This window comes from Haematobia irritans, chromosome 1 (assembly GCF_050003625.1).
Source record: "Haematobia irritans isolate KBUSLIRL chromosome 1, ASM5000362v1, whole genome shotgun sequence".
Taxonomy (NCBI): Eukaryota; Metazoa; Arthropoda; class Insecta; order Diptera; family Muscidae; genus Haematobia; species Haematobia irritans.
In genome coordinates, this window is record NC_134397.1 from 172,916,793 (window position 1) to 172,941,383 (window position 24,591).

Consider the following 24,591-nt stretch of genomic DNA (forward strand, 5'->3'; position numbering starts at 1 on the left):
TGAGTTATTATTTGAGTTTGTACCAGCAATGAAGCAAGTGAATACATGTGTTTTGAAATTGAAGTTTGTAGTATTTTTAGATAATTTACCAAATAAAATTATGAAATAGCATTGGGTCTAGGGATGCCAATCAGGATAGTATATTGAAAATTATGCTATTTGAAATTTTCAAGTGTCGAATCCACAATATAAATTTCGTTGATGCTCAGACAACATTCAAACTATATTGAGGCTAAAAAATATGTGATTAATCCGAACAGAAATTTGTTTTTATTCAATCTCGAAATTAATTGATATAATAAAAATTTTTAATTTAATTCTTTTTTAATCACGAAAATGGTTGAAATTAATTGATTTCTTCCCGAATTTTAAATTAATTTTTTAATTGGTTAAAGTAAAAATTTACTTAATTTTGGTCTTAAAACTAAATTTATTTTAAGACAATAAATTTTTTATTGTGTTTTTTTATTTAATGAATCGTATACTTATTATAGTCGAATAAAATTTTCAATTTTTTTCTATATTTTGGAAATATTTTTCTATTTAATTAAAATTATACCAATTAAGGTATAATTATTATAATTATAATTATATAATAAAGTAATTTTTTAATTGGTTAAATTAAAAATTTTATTAATTTTGGTGGAAAAACTAAATTAATTTTTTATGGATTCTACACCCTCACAAAAAATCGCTTCTGTAACATATACTCCCAAACATATTTTGCTTCAAGCATATACATTTTTGGGTATTGCCCAAACATTTATATGTTTGATCTCTTCCAATATATAATATGTTTGAAAGCATATTGGTCTAAACAATATATGTTTGGGTAGTCTAAGTTCCAAACATTTTGTATATTTGCATCCAAATTCAATAATGTTGTCTTCCAAAAAACAATATGTTATTATGTGAACATATAATATGTTTGGAAGCATTTTGACCCAAAAATATTATATGCTTAAAAAAAATTCTCCCAAACAATATTGTGCTCAAAATTTTATTTATTTATTTATATATTTACAATCATAATGAATTATGAAAATAAACAGGTAATATAGGTGTTAACAACATAGGTTTTCGACCTGAATGCTCAAAATTTTGTTTCTGCCTAATTGTATATTCCCTCACATCTTTCTCACTTCCACGAGATTTTTTAGTTCTTAGCACATTTTTCTGTAATACAAACATTGTAAAAGAAATTATTCAATTCTATGATTTTTTTATTTTAATTTTACCTGTTGCCGGACGGGGATTCGAACAGCGGACCACACAGTTTGTAAGGATCAAAGAAGTAGCTGATCAATTGCCCAAGGGAAAATAAAATGTTAATTTTGTAATAACAAGCAACCACCACCAACTTAATTCAATATCGCTCCCTGTTAAATAGCGCTCCAAGCTACTAAACACATATATGTTTATAGGCTATTTCTAAATTAATATATGTTTGCATCCAAGCTTATTATATTTACAAACATTTTATGTCCCAAACATAATATGTTCTAACATATTAACATATATGTCCCAAACATGTTATGCTAGTTTATGAACATTATATGCTTGCACTCAAAAATATTGTGTTTAAAAATTTGTGTTCCAAACATATAATGTTTATAGCCAAACATATGAAAAACAGTCTTTTTCATCCGTGTATCCATTGGCCAGCATTGGATTCTATCCATTGGCCAGCAGCTGCCACTTCAGTGTACGTGTTGTTTTGTCCATGGAAAGAAGCTGATGCTGTGTATTTGGTGGGACAAGCTTGGTTTGGTGTCTGCTACAACCGAGAGGAATGGTCACAGTACACAGAAAACATGTCTGACCAAAATTAATCCAATTAATGTTTTATTGGAATGCCTTCAATAACGAAAATTACAGTATCAATTACAGTTTTTATTGGACACAACAAAATACTTGATTAAAAAATTAATTTATTTCATTAGAAAATTTCAATTAATTTTTTAACTGATGCAATTAATTCTGCCGAACTCAATTAATTTTTTAATTAAAAACGTAACTATTTTCAATCACTTCCTTAACTGACTTATCCCCATTTTCATGAAGCTCCGTTAGTGCTCCGTTAACTAACGAACTTTTAAACCGTATTATGGACATAGCTGCCTATATATTCAGTTCCAGTTAGGAACTTAACTGCCGAAAAATTTTCAGTTATTGTTAACCGGAGAGAAGATATTTGCAATTTAGTTTCTGTTAACTGCACGCTCACAAAAAATCGCTTCTGTAACATATACTCCCAAACATATTTTGCTTCAAGCATATATATTTTTGGGTATTGCCCAAACATTTATATGTTTGATCTCTTCCAATATATAATATGTTTGAAAGCATATTGGTCTAAACAATATATGTTTGGGTAGTCTAAGTTCCAAACATTTTGTATTTTTGCATCCAAATTCAATAATGTTGTCTTCCAAAACACAATATGTTATTATGTGAACATATAATGTTTGGAAGCATTTTGCACCCAAAAATATTATATGCTTAAAAAAAATTCTCCCAAACAATATTGTGCTCAAAATTTTATTTATTTATTTATATATTTACAATCATAATTGTAATTTACATAAATTGGCCGCTATGTGGCTTCAAATTACATAATGAAAATAAAATAAATAAATAAATAAATTATGAAAATAAACAGGTAATATAGGTGCTAACAACATAGGTTTTCGACCTGAATGCTCAAAATTTTGTTTCTGCCTAATTGTATATTCCCCCACAAAAATTTTAAAAATTTGTGTTCCAAACATATAATGTTTATAGCCAAACATATGAAAAACAGTCTTTCAACCGTGTGGGAGTTAAAGCCTAACGGAGCTACATGAAAATGGCCGCTAATCGTCTGAGTTGGACTAAAAAGTTAATCGTATCAATTATTTTTTTATTAAAAGTTTTCAATCATTGGCTTAATAATTCTGATTTGATTCAAAGGTTAATTGGATCAATAATTTTTTTAGTTGAAAAAGTGTTTTGGAAATATTTTGGTGATACTGTTTCTTAGTATTGGAATAAATTGATGTGTTAGAGCCGAGCATTTTGTGATAAACGGCCATAATATTTGGTAAGGAAACATCAGGTGAAGTTGCAGCCCGCCAATGCTTGATAACTTGTTGCCAATAGTCGTTTTTCGTTCTTATAAGGAAGTCATAAATTGGGTCGATTTGCGGACTGGATCAAAAAACGACTCGTTTTTCGCCGTAGTATCCGCATGTTGCCATAGTATTGACTAGTGATGGACAATACTTCGAATGATCAGTCTGCTACAATTATTTTGGAATACATTCGCAAACATTTAGCATTTGAAAAAAATCATGCATTTTTAATTTGCGCTCTCAAAATATCTTATGCGTAAAGAAAAAAAAAGAAACAACAAAATAAAAATGAAGTTCCTGTGTGCAAACATAAAATGATCACTCATTTTTTGCATTAAAAAAAAAACAAGTTTAGCTTTATTATACCATTTACGGTTTAGACACATAGCCTGAAAGCATCGCATTATGTAGAGATTATTGATATATAAGGAGTTACAACAAATGCGACAATAATTAACTGTTTTTCCGAAGGTGAAGGTTAGATGTGTGAACGTATATCCATATGGGAAACTATTATACAGTCATTTGAGAATTATGAATGTGAGTGTCATTTCTTCGTCCTTTACAAATAAGACTGTCATAGCTACACCCAAAGAAATTTGTTTAGTAGAAACAGCAGAGAAGTCTGATAAAACAGCACAAAAGGGAAGGCAGTTACAGTTTGCTGAAATGGCAAACATTGTCTGTTATATTTTAAGCTCGATTATACCAAAACATTTTTTATTTGGCTGAAACAAATAAAAATGTCAACTTAGCACAATTAATGAATACGAGGGCAGTTCGGAAACTTCTTAGCCTAGCACAAAAAGTGCGGTATAAACAGAAAAAAGTTAAGTGTTTTGGAATCTTCCATCTCTGTTATGAACACATGTTAAATTTTGTTTCGATCTGGCAACTCCTTCATATAGAAACAGGTGTTCAAAAAAGACGCATTCGCAATTTTTTTTACAATGGAAAAACTAGAAATGCTTGCTGTCATTAAATATTTACATAAAAAGGTTTATCGGGACAAGAAACCCTAATGATATGGTGAATGTGTTAGGTGAAAGTGATCCTTTATATGCAACAGTAAAAAATTGGGTTGCTGAATTTAAATGTGGTCGTACAAGCATAGAAGATGAACCACGTAGTGGACGTCCAAAAAACAGCAACAACAACAGAAATTGTAGCTAAAGAGCACAATATGGCATTAAATGAGGCTAAACTGCAGTTTATGGGCCCTCACCAAATTGCTTGAAATTAATATATGTTATGTTTGATGTACTGATTCTAACAAGGTAAAATTTTTGTCCCGGAAATGCCCGGGTCTTGAGATATAGCCCTCCAAAGGGCCAATAAAAACTTCATATATCTCCTTTGTTTGTTGTCCAATCTAAACAAACTTGGTATCATATGAAAGCTTATTTAATGCACTTTTATACGCAATAAATATATATAGTTTTTACACATATATATAGTTTGGGAGATATAAATAAAAACAAAAAAATGTTACCCTAATTATTTGTTATTTTCGTTATATCCCAATAAGTCTTCGATTATAAACTATGGCACATATTTTGAAAGCCTATACTCTGGCCTTTCGATTGATGTATAACATGTCTTTATAGGTCCACTTTTCGCAAAGTTATTGAGCTTTTGTTCTGAGTAGGAACAAAAAATATTGATTATTACTGAAACATTTCCCCCACCCTTGTGTCTGCATTAGCTCACTTTGGACTCTGTCCATAGGAGAAAGTATTAAACCCCGGCCGAAGGCCGTCAACTTTCCCCCCTTGGGACTGCGTGTGCCCACTTTGGACTTTGACCATAGGAGAAAGTCTTAAACCCCGGCCGAAGGCCGGCTACTTTCCCCCTTGGGATTGCGTTAGCCCACTTTGGACTCTGTCCATAGGAGAAAGACTTAAACCCCGGCCGAAGGCCGGCTACTTTCCCCTTTGGGATTGCGTTAGCCCACTTTGGACTCTATCCATAGGAGAAAGACTTAAACCCCGGCCGAAGGCCGGCTACTTTCCCCCTTGGGATTGCGTTCAATTTGTTTTATCATAGTTCAAAATTTGTGGTATATTTTATATCAAACTTGCAATTCAGATATAAGAGTTATTAAAAAATGTTGTGATAATTTAGCTCATAAAATAACAAGTTTATAAGTTGAGAACATATAGAAACGTAATTTATAAATGTGTTATTTTCGTATTTGCAATTAAAATGTAATAACTTCGCTTAAAATGGACCTATTTTGTTATGTTATATATCAATCGAAAGGCCAGAATCTATACTCTCAAGCTATGTAGGGGTATAATCGAAGAGTTTTTGAGATATAACAAAAATAACAAAAAATTAAGGTAAAAATTTTCTATTTTTATTTATATCCCCCAAACTAAATTAAATATTTAAAAAATATATTTCGTATAAAAGTACATTAAACAAGCATTCAAATTTGTTCAGATTGGACCAAAAACAAAGGAGATATATCAAGTTTTTATTGACCCTTTGGAGGGCTATATCTCAAGACCCGGGCATTTCCGGGACAAAAATTTTACCTTGTTAGAGTCAGCATACTATGTTACATAACATACATTAATTTCAAGCAAATCGCTGAGGAGCCCATAAACTGCAGTTGCTCCTTAAATGATAATTTAATTTAATTCAGTTTTATTTAATTGAATTTAATTTAATATGAAAAAGTAGAAAAGTCGATTTTTAATTGTAATAAAAATCGAATTTTTTTAAATTTGGAAAAATCGGAAATTTAAAGTTGACTAGTGGAAAGTCCCTTTTTTAAAACTGTGAAGAAATCGATGTTTTAAAATTTTGCAAAATCGAAAATATGACTTTTTCAACAGTCAATTTTTCCAATCTTGAAAAAATCGAAAGGTATATTTCTACTGTAGTGTTATATTTATTTTAAAATTACTGCTTATTATTTTCTTGTCTTTTGGAGCGCATCGACGTATGGATTTTCTACTATATAAAGTATATATGTCCGTCTGTTTTAATTAAGCTACGATTTTCAATAATGAAGCTATCGTTTATCATTTGTCTGCAAAAAAGTTATGTTCGAAGATGGGTTATAACGGTCCACACACAGAAAAAGTGAAAGAAAATGTAGTTTAATTTTAGACAATTTTAACTAACATGTTTTACTAATGGCGACATGGTGCAAATAAGTTAGCAATTTTTGTCAAATTGAAGTTTGAAAATTTATAATAAATAATATTTGTTTTTTCTTATATTAAATATATTTTTTTTTCTTATTTTAACCCTTTCACTACCGAAATAAACCTAATATTCAAAGCTTTAATTTTTCTTCTGTGTTTACTAGTACTAACAGCATGTAAAACGAAAATTGTCAATTTGAGATCCTATCTCAATAACTTCAAGAGCTATATGAGCTTGTTCTGAAAATTTGATTCTTGTGACCAAATGGCCCTACGAAAAGAAGCGCTATTTGGTCTATAATATCTTTCAAAGTGTGAGAAAAAACACAAAAAAATCCGAAAAAGTATCAGCTATAGTTTTTGTATAAATGTCCATTTACTAGAGACATACAGTAGAAAAATTGTCTCAAATTTTTATATTTTTCGTTTATTGTTAAAGAAGTTTATAAAAATGTATTTTAGTGCTCATCAATATGGAAATAGTTATAGCTTATTTAGGTCAAAGCCTCTACTTTAAAATAACATCGAGAAATAAATCGAAACTAAGTGGGAAAATAGAATTTGGTGTCTTTTTCGAATGTCCTTCTAAGTGGACATTGGTAGTGAAAGGGTTAAAGAAAAATATTGGAGTTAAAAATGTGTTTAGCGCTATAAGAAGTTCAAGGCAGACACAACGTAGGCATTTGAAATTTGGTACGTGGTGTTAATATATGGTCTCAAGCACCCATGCAAAAATTGGTCGAAATCGGTCCATAATTATATACATGCCCCATATAAACCGATCCCCAGATTTGACCTGAGGAACCCCTTGGAAGAGCAAAATGCATATGATTCGGTTGAAATTATGGTACCCAAAAACCATTCATATCAGTCCATAATCATATATAGCCCCCATATAAACCGATCCCGAGATTTGATTTTGGAGCCTTTTGGAGGAGCAAATTTCATCCGAGTCAGTTGAAATTTGGTACATTGTGCTAGTATATGGCCGTTAACAACCATGTCTAACTAGGTCCATATCGGTCTTTAGTTATATATAGCCCTCAGATAAATCAATCACACAAAAATTGGTCCATATCAAGTTTATAATTTATTTATTTATATTTAAGTCTATGGATTACAATCCTTACAGACTAGCAGAATTAGAAGTAAATTAAATCTAAAGTCGAGTTAAACTTCTTAATTCTATATAGCCCCCATATAAGCGACTCCCATATTTCAATTCTGGCTCTACGTACCGTGCAAAAGTCCACATCGATTCGTAATTATTTGTAGACTTACCTATACATAACTTTTTTGTCTAATATATACCACGTATGAACTAACTCACAATTTAGAAAACAAGTAATTCGATTGTGGATGACAGAAGTTTCTACGTAATCCATGGTGGAGGGTAGATAAGATTCGCCCTGGCCGAACATACGGTCGTATATACTTGTTTCGCGTCATTAAAATTTTCTCACATATGGCAAAATTGAAAAGTTAAATCGGTAAAAAAATTTCATTGACTTTTTTCTGAGAGTATGTTTTCTCATAGTCCTATATAGAGCGATTTCTCGATTTTTGAAAATACTTTTTTTGGACAGCAACTTTTATTCGATTATGCATTAACATTTGAATGAATTCTTCGGCCAAAAATTTTAAAATACTCATTTTTGATAATGAATGTATTCTCATACAAACCAATCGAACTTTCAAAAATAATGAAACCCAAACTCATTCGAACTCGAGTGACTGCCTTTCTTTCGAATGGGTTTTCCTTCTATATACAGGGACAGGGCATTAATGGTTTTGGTGTCCATAGAGAGATACGCGAAATTTGTTATTCATCGGTCCATGTTTTAATATGGCTTCCATATAGATTGATCTCCGGTTGTGACTTCTTGAGGGCATGGAAGATGCAATTTTTATCTTGTTTTAAATTTATTTTAGATAAAATAAGAGATATGAAAAAAAAAGGTTGTATTGAAATGCGTTGCATGGTGGTGGTTATTTAAGATTTGGCCTGGCCGAACTTTAAACCTTATGTATTTTTATACCCTGCGCCACACTGTGGAACAGGGTATTATAAGTTAGTGCATGTTTGTAACACCTAGAAGGAGACGAGATAGACATATAAAATTATCTGATAAGAAAATTTTATTTTTTATTTTATTAAACTTCTGAAGTTGAAAAAATGTACAGAATGAAAATTTATTTTTTAGTTGTCACAATTCTTATTTGAAAACCTACTCGATTTTTAACCAAGTAGTATGTGGGTTCCCCACAGTATTCCCCCTCCAATGAAGTTGAAAGTGGTTAACCTATTTGGACTGACTCACAACTATTTGGGATATATGCAGGCTTGACTCGATCGATTGAAATTGTTTTTTCTTTACCGTTTATACTGACTGTAACGTGTTTGGGAGTTTTGCTCAAAATTAAGAATGGACCTTTGTAAGGAGGCTGTAGCGCTTTTTTCACACCATCTTCACGAATAAAGACATGTTTACATGAGTTTAGATCTTTGTGGATGAAAATTGTATTAGACGATTTGAATTTAATGTCTTTGGGTTGTAGTTCTTGCATGTCTGTTTTTAATTGTAATATGAATTCATTCGTTGGCCTCGTGTCCAACGTTGGTACTAACAAATCTCCTGGGATTCTCACAGTTTCTCCGTAAACAAGATCTGAGGGCGTACAGTCGTCTTCACTTCCTAAACAAGTACGTAATCCAAGTAAAATCGTCGGTAACACATTCATCCAATTGGTTGTATTATGACACATTATTGCGGCTTTTAAAATTCTGTGGAATCGTTCTACCATTCCATTAGCGCAAGGGTGATATGGGGTGGTACGAATTCTTTCGCAACCTAGTAGATTCATTAGTTCCTTAAAGATACGAGATTCGAATTGTCGTCCTTGGTCCGTAGTAATACGTTCTGGTATTCCAAATCTAGCAATCCAGCCTGCGTAGAAAGTTCTGGCAACGGTTTCTGCTCGTACGTCTGGCATTGGCAACGCTTCTGGCCATCTTGAAAAACGATCTATACATGTAAGTATATATGACATTCCACATGATGAAGGCAATGGACCAACGATGTCAATATGAATATGAGCGAAACGAGAAGTGGTTTTAGGGAAAATACCTGGTTGACTTCGTGTATGCCGATGTATTTTGGAACGTTGACATGCCAAACATTGTTGAACCCACGATTTTATTTGTTTTTTCATATTCAGCCATACGAATCGTTTCTTTATCATAGCAATTGTCGATTTAACTCCTGCGTGTGACAAGTTGTGAATGGAATCGAAAATTGCACGGCGTAGGTCCTTTGGGACATATGGTCTGGCGTTGTCGCAAGAAAAATCACAGTAAATATTCTTTTTATCTGAAGGAATTGGAACCGGTTTCAGCACTAAGGAGGTTGACTGGCTATCCTTGAGGAGTTGTTGTAACTCTGAGTCAGTTCCTTGACTTTCAGATAATTTTTCTAAGTCTATAGGCGATGGAAGGTTGATTGTAGCTACTCTCGATAGTGTGTCCGCTACTATGTTTTCTTTTCCTTTTATGTGCCTTATATCAGAAGTGAATTGGGCTAGAAAATCCAATTGACGGACCTGTCGAGGGGAGGCATTGTCTGAGGATTTCGTGAAGGCGAAAGTGAGTGGTTTGTGGTCGGTAAATATTATGAATTCACGGCCTTCTAGCATGTAGCGATAATATTTTACAACGGTGTACGCGGCCAGCAATTCTCTATCGTATGTTGAATACTTTTTTTGAGTTTTGGTTAACTTACGTGAAAAAAAGCTTAATGGCTTCCAGCCATTTGATGTAAGTTGTTGTAATACGCCACCTATAGCTGTTTCAGAAGCGTCTACCATTACGCAAATTTTGGAGTTTTCTGAGGGAAATGTAAGTGTTGTGCAATTCGATAAATCTTGTTTGCATTTTTCGAATGCTGATTTTAATAAATCTGACCATTTGATGGGTGTTCTATCATTCTTTTTGTTTCCTTTTTGGAGTTCTATTAAAGGAATTTGTGTTTCTGCTGCATTTGGGATAAATCTTCTATAAAAGTTTACCATAGCGAGAAATCTTCTAAGATCCTTGACATTTTGTGGTAGTGGATAATCACGAATTGCCTTTATTTTGTCGGACAGTGGTCGGATGCCTTTAGCAGAAACTAGATGTCCCAGAAACTCGATTTGTTGTGACCCGAAAATGCATTTATCGACATTGATAACGACGCCGAAGTCATTTAGTCGTTGAAATAAAATCTCTATATGTTTTAGGTGTTCTTGTTTGCTGTTTGATGCTACGAGTATATCATCCAAATATGCAAAACAAAAATCCAGTCCTTCTAAGACTTGGTGCATAAACCGCTGAAAAGTCTGAGCAGCATTTCTGAGGCCAAACGTCATGAACATGAACTCAAACAACCCGAATGGTGTTATTATTGCTGTTTTTGGAATATCCTCTGGTGCCACTGGTATTTGATTGTACGCCCGAACTAGGTCTATTTTGGAAAATATTGTTTTTCCGTTTAGACCATGACCAAAGTCGTGTATGTGCGGTACTGGGTATCGGTCAGGAACTGTTTGTGTGTTGAGGCGTCTGTAGTCCCCACATGGTCTCCAGTCTCCATTTTTCTTGGGAACCATATGTAGTGGACTAGACCAACAACTTTTTGAAGGACGACAAAGTCCTTGTTCCATCATAAACTTGAACTCTTTTTTTGCGATGTCAAGTTTATCTGGTGGTAGGCGGCGGGGTTTACTTGCAACTGGGCAACCTTTAGTTTCAATAACATGTTGAACTGAGTGTTTGACGTTCTTTGTAGAAGTTGGGTTTGTTAGATCAGGGAATTTTGACATGATTTCGTGATATGGCGATGAGTTTATAAGCGTCCTAACTTCGGAATACGAGGATAAATTTAGCAACTTACCAATAATTTCAAATTGTTGTTCCTTATTAGTCAATTTTTTTCTTTTTAGATCAATGGTCAGACCAAAATATTTTAAAAAATCTGCGCCGATAATGGGATGACTAACGTCGGCAACAATGAATTTCCACGTAAAATTCTTTTTGAGACCGAACGTAGGACTCAAAACAATATCTCCATACGTTGTAATTGCCGTTCCATTTGCTGCGAAAAGTTTGAATTTTGATGATTTGGGATTTTTTAAAAATGACGTTGGTACTACTGAAATGTTGGCTCCAGTATCAATTAAAAACTTTTGTTTCAGTGTTTTATCAAAAACAAAAAGGCGGCTTGTTGAAGGTCGCCGATTACTAGCGCCGCTTAGTGACCGGCTTCTGCGTTTCCCGTATTATTTTGAAAACTGCAAGGCTGTTTGCATTTACGAGCATTAATACCGAATCTTTGGTGATAATAGCAGTATCGTGATGATTCTCTACCCTCTACTCGTGATGTGTTTTTACTCGTTGAAATTTGATTGGATTTCAGCTCTCTTACCATCGTAGTTAATTCCGATATTTGTCTTTTCAGAGTTTCTATCTGACTAGATGTTTGTCTAGTAACGATTGACTCGGAAAAGCTAGGGGTTTCGGCGATTCTGTCGGCTAGTTTTGAGAGTTCTTCGAGTGAAGCCGGTGATGCTATGAGTGTAGCCTGTAAGTGTGATGGGAGCCGATTTAACCAAAGTGTTTTTAAAAATTCGTCCGATACGTCATTTTTAGCAAGGTTACGCATTTCACGTAGCATTTGGGAGGGTTTTTTGTCGCCAAATTCTGTACTCGTTAAAAGTTCTTGGATTCTTTGTTCTTCTGATATGGCAAAATAATCAATCAGACGTTTTTTAATCTGTTGGTATCCATTTTCCGGTTGATTTAAAACAATGTCACTAATTATTGTTAAGATCTCTTGGTCCATTTCAGCGATAGCGTTGAACATTTTGGCTGATTCAGTTGTGATGCCATGTTGTGTAAATTGGGCCTCGGCGAGAACAAACCAAAGAGGAGCATTAAGTTTCCAAAATTTTGGTAGTTTTACAGCGCTCATTGTTGGGGTTGTTGTGAGGAATTGAACGTTGGGTACTGATCCGTTTGGTACCGTTGGTCCAGATGATGATCTTGTTGTTCTTCGTGACATTTGAAAACGTTCGGGGTCACCAGTTATAAAATTATCTGATAAGAAAATTTTATTTTTTATTTTATTAAACTTCTGAAGTTGAAAAAATGTACAGAATGAAAATTTATTTTTTAGTTGTCACAATTCTTATTTGAAAACCTACTCGATTTTTAACCAAGTAGTATGTGGGTTCCCCACAGACACATGGTGTCTTTGGCAATAAAGACTCCCCAATAAGTATCTCTAAAGACTCCCCAATAAGAGTCTCTAAAGACCCCCCTAAGAGTCTCCAAAGGTTCCCCAATAAGAGTCTCTAAAGACTCCTTGAGAAGTGTCTTTGTAGACATCTTAAGAAGACCCCCACTAAGAGTCTCCAAAGACTCCTTAAGAAGTGTCTCTAATGCCTCTCCAATAAGAGTCTCCAAAGACTCCCCAATAAGTGTCTATATATTTAGACTCCTTAAAAATTGTCTTCCTAATAAGAGTTTCCAAAGACTCTCTAAAGACTCCCCAAGAAGTGTCTGTAAGGACTCCCCACTAAGAGTCTTCTTAGACTCCCCAATAAGAGTCTCCTTAGACTCCCCAATAAGAGTCTTTTAAGACTCCCCAATAAGATTCTTCAAAGACTCCTCACGAAGTGCCTCTAAAGACTCTCCAATAAGAGTCTCTAAAGACTCCCCAATAAGAGTCTCTAAAGACTCCCCAATAAGAGTCTACAAAGGCACCCCAAAAGGGGTCTCCCCCATAAGAGTCTCTAATGAATCTCCAATGTGAGTCTTTAAAGACACCCCAAGAAGAGTCTCCTAAGACTCCCCAACAAGTATCTCTAAAGACACTCCAATAAGAGTCTCTAAAGACTCCCCAATAAGATTCTCCAAAGACTAAGAAGTCTTATTGGGGAATACGAGTCTCCAAAGACTCCCCTATAAGACTCTCCAATAAGAGTCGCTAAATGCTCCCCAGTAAGAGTCTCTAAAGGCTCCCCAACAAGAGTCTCTAAAGGCTCCCCAAGAAGTGTCTCCAAAGACTCCTCACGAAGTACCTCTAAAGACTCCTTAAGAAGTGCCTCTAAAGACTCCCCAATAAGAGTCTCTAAAGACCACCCTAAGAGTCTCCAAAGACTCCCCAATAAGAGTCTCCAAAGACTCCTCACGAAGTACCTCTAAAGACTCCTTAAGAAGTGTCTCTAAAGACTCCATAAAAAGTGTCTCTGTAGACATCTTAAGACCCCCACTAAGAGTCTCCAAAGACTCCCCAAGAAGTGTCTCTAATGCCTCTCCAATAAGAGTCTCCAAAGACTCCCCAATAAGTGTCTATATAGACTCCTTAAAAAGTGTCTTCCCAATAAGAGCCTCCAAAGACTCTCTAAAGACTCCCCAAGAAGTGTCTGTAAGGACTCCCCACTAAGAGTCTCCTAAGACTCCCCAATAAGAGTCTTTTAAGACTCCCCAATAAGAGTCTCCTAAGACTCTCCAATAGGAGTCTCTAAAGACACCCCACGAAGAGTCTCAAAGACTACCCAATTAGTGTCTCTAAAGACTCCCCAATAAGAGTCTCCAAAGACTTCTTAATAAGTGTCTCGAAAGACTCCCCAATAAGAGTATCCAAAGACTTTCTACGGACTCTCCAATAAAAGTCTCCAAAGACTCCCCAATAAGACTCCCCAATAAGACTCTCCAATAAGAGTCGCTAAATACTCCCCAAAACAAAAAACAAATCATAAACAATTTCTTTCACAAAAGGACAGCGTTACCGAATATTACCTGATAATTGAAAATTCCCACAATTTTCATGAAAATTTTTCCAATTAAAGTCTTAATTGAGTTTTAAAAGATATTCAATTAAAAAATTTAATTGATTCAACAAATTTTTTAATTGAAACAAAAATTAATAGAATCAATTAATTTTTATACCCTGCGCCACACTGTGGAACAGTGCAGATGTTTGTAACACCCAGAAGTAGACGAGATAGACACATGGTGTCTTTGGCAATAATGCTCAGGGTGGGTCCCTGAGTCGATATAACCATGTCCGTCTGTCTGTGAACACATTTTTGTGATCAAAGTCTAGGTCGCAATTTAAGTCCAATCGCCTTCAAATTTGGCACATGTTCCCAATTTGGGTCAGGATAGAACCCTATTGATTTTGGAAGAAATCGGTTCAGATTTAGATATAGCTCCCATATATATATTTCGCCCGATATGCACTAATATGGACCCAGCAGCCAGAGTTTTATACCGATTTGCTCAGATTTAGATATAGCTCCCATATATATCTTTCGCCCGATATGGACTAATATGGCCCTAAAAGCCAGAGTTTTGACCCAAATTTGGTTAAAATTTTGCACAGGGAGTAGATTTAGCATTGTAGCTATGCGTGCCAAATTTGGTTGAAATCGATTTAGATTTAGATATAGCTCCCATATATATCTTTCGCCCGATATGGACTAATATGGTCCTAGAAGCCAGAGTTTTGGCCCAATTTGTTTGAAATTTTGCACTAGGAGTACAATTAGTAGTGCAGTTAAGTGTGCAAAATTTTATTGAAATCGGTCCAGATTTAGATATAGCTCCCATATATAGCTTTCGCCCGATTTACACTCATATGACCACAGAGGCCAATTTTTAACTCCGATTTAGTTAACATTTTGCACAGGGAGTAGAATTAGCATTGTTGCTATGCGTGCCAAATTTGGTTGAAATCGGTTCAGATTTAGATATAGCTCCCATATATATGTTTTTCTGATTTCGACAAAAATGGCCAAAATACCAAAATTTTCCTTGTAAAATCGCCACTGCTTAGTCGAAAAGTTGTAAAAATGGCTCTAGTTTTCCTAAACTTCTAATACATATATATCGAGTGATAAATCATAAATAAACGTTTGCGAAGTTTCCTTAAAATTGCTTCAGATTCAAATGTTTCCCATTTTTTTTTTACTAACATTGTGTTCCAACCTAGTGCATTAGCCGACTTAAATTTTGAAGCTATAGATTTTGTAGAAGTCTATCAAATTCTTCCAGATCGAGTGATATTTAAATGTATGTATTTGGGACAAACCTTTATATATAGCACCCAACGGATGTGATATGGTATCGAAAATTTAGATCTACAAAGTGGTGCAGGGTATAATATAGTCGGTCCCGCCCGACTTTAGACTTTCCTTACTTGTTATTGCATGGATTTATTATTGTATTCGTATTTTACATTACTTTTTTCCATTAAGTTTTTTTTAATGTTAATCCTATTTTTTGTTGATTTTTTATAGAAATGGAATCCATGTATGGGTTTGCGATTTGGATTCGGAAAAAAATAAACTAAACTAAAAATCATTATTTCCAAATTAGGAAAAAAATCGAAATTCTGAGTCTAATTACAATACCAGTTCTACTTTATACTCACCAGTGGCCAGCCCCCTTCCTGATAAATTTAAAGCACCCGATTTCCGGGCCAATTTTAATAATTTATCAGAAACAACACTATTGTCCTCGGACTTTTCTCGTTTATGGAACACTGGGTTAAGGTTCTTCAATGTTGGACGTTGGGAATGACGACGCATGGTGTTAATTGATGATGTCTCCGGGCTATAGCAAGGTCAATTGTTTTATTATTTTATTGGGTTAGGGGAAACAAATGGAGGGGATAAGGGCATAACACTGAATTAAATTTATCTTTTAGATTATTTCTATTATTTTCCTTTTTTTTAAGTATTTTTCACTTTCTCACTTTAAGCACAGAAGATTTAGAGCAATTATAGTTGATGTCATTGGTTGTTGTAGTCGATTTTTTCTATATATACCCTTGCCCCTGTTATTTGCCGAAAAAAATCACGAATAATTTATACATTCCAAAGGTAATTTAAATTTCAGACCAGCAAAAACATGCCGTCGTTATGGTGTTGATGAACTAAAAAAAACAAAAACATCAGCAAAATTGAAAAATCAATTTAGTAAAAATAAAAACAAAAATTTGCCTTCATAATTTCACTGTTATCATCCCACATCCCCCTTAAATCAGGGGGTCACAAACTAGGGTATAAAATTAAAAACACACACACACATATGAGTTTAGTTGTCGAAGACATACCCCATGCCGAACGGAAGGAAACAAACACAACAATTCAATATTGGACCGCGGAACACGACGATTGACCGACACTACGTTGTTGTTACTCCGATGCTTGACCGTTAATTACAATGAATAAAGTGCTTTTGTTATTTGTTGTTATCTTCTATTTCGTAAATTACAATCATTTTTATTGTTGCTTTATATTGACGTTTGTTGTTATCGATAAGTTTTAATAGAAATATTTTCTGAGCGTTGCCAGATTTTAATATTTTTCAATGCAAAATAAGCAGGTATTATCAATTCTCCAGCAGCAACGATTTGGGCAATGTTCTTTTAGAATTTGGTAAATCAATGGTATTTACACACAAAGAAAAAATAGTCAAACACGATACTAGTAAAACATACAAAACTGAACTAGTAAAGCATAAAATTTACCTAACTTATTAGTATGAAATAAGACTTTAGAGCCAATACAGAGAACTGACAGACCCTGCCATCATTTCAAAGATCTATTTTATCCCCATCGCTACCATAGACTCTTAATGTGCCGTCCAGACTATAAATTTATCCGGACGTAATGTCTGTGTTTGTAAAGAATCTTAAGGGCACCTTATAGGGTCGGATAAACCTTGCGACACAACACGTTGCAGCGACAAATCCGTTAGTATAAGGTCATGTTCGCGTGTTGCTGGGACGTGGTGGCATAAGATCAAAACAACTTTGATTTTTTCTGGTTGGGAGGCACAAATCTTTTCATGTAAAGTGATGTTCGCCAAACATTAGCAAAAACATATTTATTTTCATAATAAAAACAAACATTTCTTTAATCAAATTAATGGTGGATCTCTAATTTATAGCAAAGAAAATTCAAGAAAAGTTTCAACGGAAAAGCGGAAAAAACTTCTTTTATATACAGCGCCATCTTTGATGCAAGTCCAGAACGCACGAACCGAATTCCACGGTTATGCATTCGTTGGGAAGGCCTCGGGCTCTGTGAGGTTTATAGCAAAGAAAATGCAAGAAAAGTTTCAACGAAAAGCGGGAAAATCTTTTTTTACATACAAAAATTTATAATTTGAGTTCATTGCAGTTGCTTTTGTTATAAAATAATTTTATTTTTTCACATGAAAAATGTCCGAAGAACGTAGAATGTAATCATGTGGTGAAAATAGGGTAGGTTAGGTTAGGTGGTAGCCCGATATATCAGGCTCACTTAGACTATTCAGTCCATTGTGATACCTCATTGGTGAACTTCTCTCTTATCACTGAGTGCTGCCCGATTCCATGTTAAGCTCAATGATAAGGGACCTCCTTTTTATAGCCGAGTCCGAACGTCGTTCCACATTACAGTGAAACCACCTAGGGAAGCTTTGAAACCCTCAGAAATGTCACCAGCTTTACTGAGGTGGGATAATCCACCGCTGAAAAACTTTTTGGTGTTCGGTCGAAGCAGGAATCGAACCCACGACCTTGTGTATGCAAGGCGGGCATGCTAACCATTGCACCACGGTGGCTCCCGTGAAAATAGGGTACCTGATCTTTTGATATCTGGTGGGGGAGGGGGACATCCACCTAGCCCGACTTTTTCAAAATTGGCCCAAAATTCTCCGATTTGGGTGAAATTTCCAAGGAAGATTAGGGGTGATGTCTAGACAAAGACCCGCTACTTTATTTTTCGATATTTGGTCGCGGAGGTGGACCAACCCCTTATACGATTTTTGGTTAAACTACAGTAAAAAACCAAAAAATGCTCTGATTTACTTGAGGTCTACAGAGAACATGCCGTGAGGTGCTGCATTTATTATGGGGAACCTGATTTTTAATATTTAGACGGGACCTCCCCCTTGCCGACTTTTTGAAAATTGGAACAAAATTATTCGATTTGCTTGAAATTTTCAGGGAAGGTTCAAAGGGGGCGTTTGTTTTTCAATATTTGATCGAGGAGGGGGCCTGAAATTTTCTCCTCAAGTACATACCGCAAAACAATTGAACTTTTCCAATTTACTTGAAACTTACAGAGGATGTGGGGTAGGTTATATTATTATAATAGATATCTGATTTTGTGATAGTCGGAAGGGAAGTGGGGCCACCCCATGTCCTTTTGATTAAAAATTGGACTTATAATTTGCATGGGATTTTCTGGGACGTCTGCACAATATACGCTATATCATTTTTCGATATTGGACGGGTAGGGAGACCTCCTCTAAAACTGAACAAGTAAGGAAAGTCTAAAGTCGGGCGGGGCCGACTATATTATACCCTGCACCACTTTGTAGATCTACATTTTCGATACCATGTGTTGGGGGCTATATATAAAGGTTTGTCCCAAATACATACATTTCAATATCACTCGATCTGGACAGAATTTGATAGACTTCTACAAAATCTATAGACTCAAAATTTAAGTCGGCTAATGCACTGGGGTGGAACATAATGTTAGTAAAAAATATGGGAAATATTTAACTGTTAAGCAATTTTAAGGAAACTTCGCAAAAGTTTATTTATGATTTATCGCTCGATATATATGTATTAGAAGTTTGGAAAATTAGAATCATTTTTACAACTTTTCGACTAATCAGTGGCGATTTTACAAGGAAAATGTTGGTATTGTGACCATTTTTGTCGAAATCGGAAAAACGTATATATGGGAACTATATCTAAATCTAAACCGATTTCAACCGAATTTGGCACTCATAGCTATAATGCTAATTCTACTCCCTGTGCAAAATTTCAACTAAATCGGAGTTAAAAATTGGCCTCTGTGGTCATATGAGTGTAAATAGGGCGAAAGCTATATATGGAAGATATATCTAAATCTGAACCGATTTCAATAAAATTTGGCACGCATAGCTACAATGCTAATTCTACTCCCTGTGCAAAATTTCAACTAAATCGGAGCAACAAATTGGCCTCTGTGGTCATATGAGTGTAAATCGGGCGAAAGCTAAAGGGTGATTCTTTTGAGGTTAGGATTTTCATGCATTAGTATTTGACAGATCACGTGGGATTTCAGACATGGTGTCAAAGAGAAAGATGCTCAGTATGCTTTGACATTTCATCATGAATAGACTTACGATCTGCCACAACGTCGAATTTTCAGTGAATGGGCCCTAGAAAAGTTGGCAGAAAATCCGCTTTTTTATCGACAAATTTTGTTCAGCGATGAGGCTCATTTCTGGTTGAATGGCTACGTAAATAAGCAAAATTGCCGCATTTGGAGTGAAGAGCAACCAGAAGCCGTTCAAGAACTGCCCATGCATCCCGAAAAATGCACTGTTTGGTGTGGTTTGTACGCTGGTGGAATCATTGGACCGTATTTTTTCAAAGATGCTGTTGGACGCAACGTTACGGTGAATGGCGATCGCTATCGTTCGATGCTAACAAACTTTTTGTTGCCAAAAATGGAAGAACTGAACTTGGTTGACATGTGGTTTCAACTCGGTTCAGATTTAGATATAGCTCCCATATATATGTTTTTCTGATTTCGACAAAAATGGCCAAAATACCAAAATTTTCCTTGTAAAATCGCCACTGCTTAGTCGAAAAGTTGTAAAAATGGCTCTAGTTTTCCTAAACTTCTAATACATATATATCGAGTGATAAATCATAAATAAACGTTTGCGAAGTTTCCTTAAAATTGCTTCAGATTCAAATGTTTCCCATTTTTTTTTTACTAACATTGTGTTCCAACCTAGTGCATTAGCCGACTTAAATTTTGAAGCTATAGATTTTGTAGAAGTCTATCAAATTCTTCCAGATCGAGTGATATTTAAATGTATGTATTTGGGACAAACCTTTATATATAGCACCCAACGGATGTGATATGGTATCGAAAATTTAGATCTACAAAGTGGTGCAGGGTATAATATAGTCGGTCCCGCCCGACTTTAGACTTTCCTTACTTGTTATTGCATGGATTTATTATTGTATTCGTATTTTACATTACTTTTTTCCATTAAGTTTTTTTTAATGTTAATCCTATTTTTTGTTGATTTTTTATAGAAATGGAATCCATGTATGGGTTTGCGATTTGGATTCGGAAAAAAATAAACTAAACTAAAAATCATTATTTCCAAATTAGGAAAAAAATCGAAATTCTGAGTCTAATTACAATACCAGTTCTACTTTATACTCACCAGTGGCCAGCCCCCTTCCTGATAAATTTAAAGCACCCGATTTCCGGGCCAATTTTAATAATTTATCAGAAACAACACTATTGTCCTCGGACTTTTCTCGTTTATGGAACACTGGGTTAAGGTTCTTCAATGTTGGACGTTGGGAATGACGACGCATGGTGTTAATTGATGATGTCTCCGGGCTATAGCAAGGTCAATTGTTTTATTATTTTATTGGGTTAGGGGAAACAAATGGAGGGGATAAGGGCATAACACTGAATTAAATTTATCTTTTAGATTATTTCTATTATTTTCCTTTTTTTTAAGTATTTTTCACTTTCTCACTTTAAGCACAGAAGATTTAGAGCAATTATAGTTGATGTCATTGGTTGTTGTAGTCGATTTTTTCTATATATACCCTTGCCCCTGTTATTTGCCGAAAAAAATCACGAATAATTTATACATTCCAAAGGTAATTTAAATTTCAGACCAGCAAAAACATGCCGTCGTTATGGTGTTGATGAACTAAAAAAAACAAAAACATCAGCAAAATTGAAAAATCAATTTAGTAAAAATAAAAACAAAAATTTGCCTTCATAATTTCACTGTTATCATCCCACATCCCCCTTAAATCAGGGGGTCACAAACTAGGGTATAAAATTAAAAACACACACACATATGAGTTTAGTTGTCGAAGACATACCCCATGCCGAACGGAAGGAAACAAACACAACAATTCAATATTGGACCGCGGAACACGACGATTGACCGACACTACGTTGTTGTTACTCCGATGCTTGACCGTTAATTACAATGAATAAAGTGCTTTTGTTATTTGTTGTTATCTTCTATTTCGTAAATTACAATCATTTTTATTGTTGCTTTATATTGACGTTTGTTGTTATCGATAAGTTTTAATAGAAATATTTTCTGAGCGTTGCCAGATTTTAATATTTTTCAATGCAAAATAAGCAGGTATTATCAATTCTCCAGCAGCAACGATTTGGGCAATGTTCTTTTAGAATTTGGTAAATCAATGGTATTTACACACAAAGAAAAAATAGTCAAACACGATACTAGTAAAACATACAAAACTGAACTAGTAAAGCATAAAATTTACCTAACTTATTAGTATGAAATAAGACTTTAGAGCCAATACAGAGAACTGACAGACCCTGCCATCATTTCAAAGATCTATTTTATCCCCATCGCTACCATAGACTCTTAATGTGCCGTCCAGACTATAAATTTATCCGGACGTAATGTCTGTGTTTGTAAAGAATCTTAAGGGCACCTTATAGGGTCGGATAAACCTTGCGACACAACACGTTGCAGCGACAAATCCGTTAGTATAAGGTCATGTTCGCGTGTTGCTGGGACGTGGTGGCATAAGATCAAAACAACTTTGATTTTTTCTGGTTGGGAGGCACAAATCTTTTCATGTAAAGTGATGTTCGCCAAACATTAGCAAAAACATATTTATTTTCATAATAAAAACAAACATTTCTTTAATCAAATTAATGGTGGATCTCTAATTTATAGCAAAGAAAATTCAAGAAAAGTTTCAACGGAAAAGCGGAAAAAACTTCTTTTATATACAGCGCCATCTTTGATGCAAGTCCAGAACGCACGAACCGAATTCCACGGTTATGCATTCGTTGGGAAGGCCTCGGGCTCTGTGAGGTTTATAGCAAAGAAAATGCAAGAAAAGTTTCAACGAAAAGCGGGAAAATCTTTTTTTACATACAAAAATTTATAATTTGAGTTCATTGCAGTTGCTTTTGTTATAAAATAATTTTATTTTTTCACATGAAAAATGTCCGAAGAACGTAGAATGTAATCATGTGGTGAAAATAGGGTAGGTTAGGTTAGGTGGTAGCCCGATATATCAGGCTCACTTAGACTATTCAGTCCATTGTGATACCTCATTGGTGAACTTCTCTCTTATCACTGAGTGCTGCCCGATTCCATGTTAAGCTCAATGATAAGGGACCTCCTTTTTATAGCCGAGTCCGAACGTCGTTCCACATTACAGTGAAACCACCTAGGGAAGCTTTGAAACCCTCAGAAATGTCACCAGCTTTACTGAGGTGGGATAATCCACCGCTGAAAAACTTTTTGGTGTTCGGTCGAAGCAGGAATCGAACCCACGACCTTGTGTATGCAAGGCGGGCATGCTAACCATTGCACCACGGTGGCTCCCGTGAAAATAGGGTACCTGATCTTTTGATATCTGGTGGGGGAGGGGGACATCCACCTAGCCCGACTTTTTCAAAATTGGCCCAAAATTCTCCGATTTGGGTGAAATTTCCAAGGAAGATTAGGGGTGATGTCTAGACAAAGACCCGCTACTTTATTTTTCGATATTTGGTCGCGGAGGTGGACCAACCCCTTATACGATTTTTGGTTAAACTACAGTAAAAAACCAAAAAATGCTCTGATTTACTTGAGGTCTACAGAGAACATGCCGTGAGGTGCTGCATTTATTATGGGGAACCTGATTTTTAATATTTAGACGGGACCTCCCCCTTGCCGACTTTTTGAAAATTGGAACAAAATTATTCGATTTGCTTGAAATTTTCAGGGAAGGTTCAAAGGGGGCGTTTGTTTTTCAATATTTGATCGAGGAGGGGGCCTGAAATTTTCTCCTCAAGTACATACCGCAAAACAATTGAACTTTTCCAATTTACTTGAAACTTACAGAGGATGTGGGGTAGGTTATATTATTATAATAGATATCTGATTTTGTGATAGTCGGAAGGGAAGTGGGGCCACCCCATGTCCTTTTGATTAAAAATTGGACTTATAATTTGCATGGGATTTTCTGGGACGTCTGCACAATATACGCTATATCATTTTTCGATATTGGACGGGTAGGGAGACCTCCTCTAAAACTGAACAAGTAAGGAAAGTCTAAAGTCGGGCGGGGCCGACTATATTATACCCTGCACCACTTTGTAGATCTACATTTTCGATACCATGTGTTGGGGGCTATATATAAAGGTTTGTCCCAAATACATACATTTCAATATCACTCGATCTGGACAGAATTTGATAGACTTCTACAAAATCTATAGACTCAAAATTTAAGTCGGCTAATGCACTGGGGTGGAACATAATGTTAGTAAAAAATATGGGAAATATTTAACTGTTAAGCAATTTTAAGGAAACTTCGCAAAAGTTTATTTATGATTTATCGCTCGATATATATGTATTAGAAGTTTGGAAAATTAGAATCATTTTTACAACTTTTCGACTAATCAGTGGCGATTTTACAAGGAAAATGTTGGTATTGTGACCATTTTTGTCGAAATCGGAAAAACGTATATATGGGAACTATATCTAAATCTAAACCGATTTCAACCGAATTTGGCACTCATAGCTATAATGCTAATTCTACTCCCTGTGCAAAATTTCAACTAAATCGGAGTTAAAAATTGGCCTCTGTGGTCATATGAGTGTAAATAGGGCGAAAGCTATATATGGAAGATATATCTAAATCTGAACCGATTTCAATAAAATTTGGCACGCATAGCTACAATGCTAATTCTACTCCCTGTGCAAAATTTCAACTAAATCGGAGCAACAAATTGGCCTCTGTGGTCATATGAGTGTAAATCGGGCGAAAGCTAAAGGGTGATTCTTTTGAGGTTAGGATTTTCATGCATTAGTATTTGACAGATCACGTGGGATTTCAGACATGGTGTCAAAGAGAAAGATGCTCAGTATGCTTTGACATTTCATCATGAATAGACTTACGATCTGCCACAACGTCGAATTTTCAGTGAATGGGCCCTAGAAAAGTTGGCAGAAAATCCGCTTTTTTATCGACAAATTTTGTTCAGCGATGAGGCTCATTTCTGGTTGAATGGCTACGTAAATAAGCAAAATTGCCGCATTTGGAGTGAAGAGCAACCAGAAGCCGTTCAAGAACTGCCCATGCATCCCGAAAAATGCACTGTTTGGTGTGGTTTGTACGCTGGTGGAATCATTGGACCGTATTTTTTCAAAGATGCTGTTGGACGCAACGTTACGGTGAATGGCGATCGCTATCGTTCGATGCTAA

General features: G+C 35.1%; 1 protein-coding gene across 4 annotated transcripts in view; it reads right to left on the reverse strand.

Moving 5' to 3' along the window:
* The window catches only part of f-cup (leucine rich repeat containing flyers-cup), a 41,992-nt gene extending 20,607 nt beyond the window's left edge, over positions 1-21,385 (reverse strand). Inside the window, exons 1-3 of one of the 4 annotated variants that reach the window (XM_075292131.1) lie at positions 21,229-21,385; positions 20,547-21,050; positions 15,745-16,248 (exon numbers count right to left, since the gene is read on the reverse strand). In XM_075292131.1, the coding sequence (XP_075148246.1) occupies positions 15,745-15,901 (157 nt within the window). In that variant the 5' untranslated portion in view covers positions 15,902-16,248; positions 20,547-21,050; positions 21,229-21,385. Of the gene's footprint in view, positions 1-15,744; positions 16,249-16,401; positions 16,586-20,546; positions 21,051-21,201 lie in introns of those variants that run through there. The other 3 variants (XM_075292133.1, XM_075292132.1, XM_075292134.1) reach the window with 3 other exon arrangements.
* Between the last annotated feature and the right edge of the window lie 3,206 nt (positions 21,386-24,591).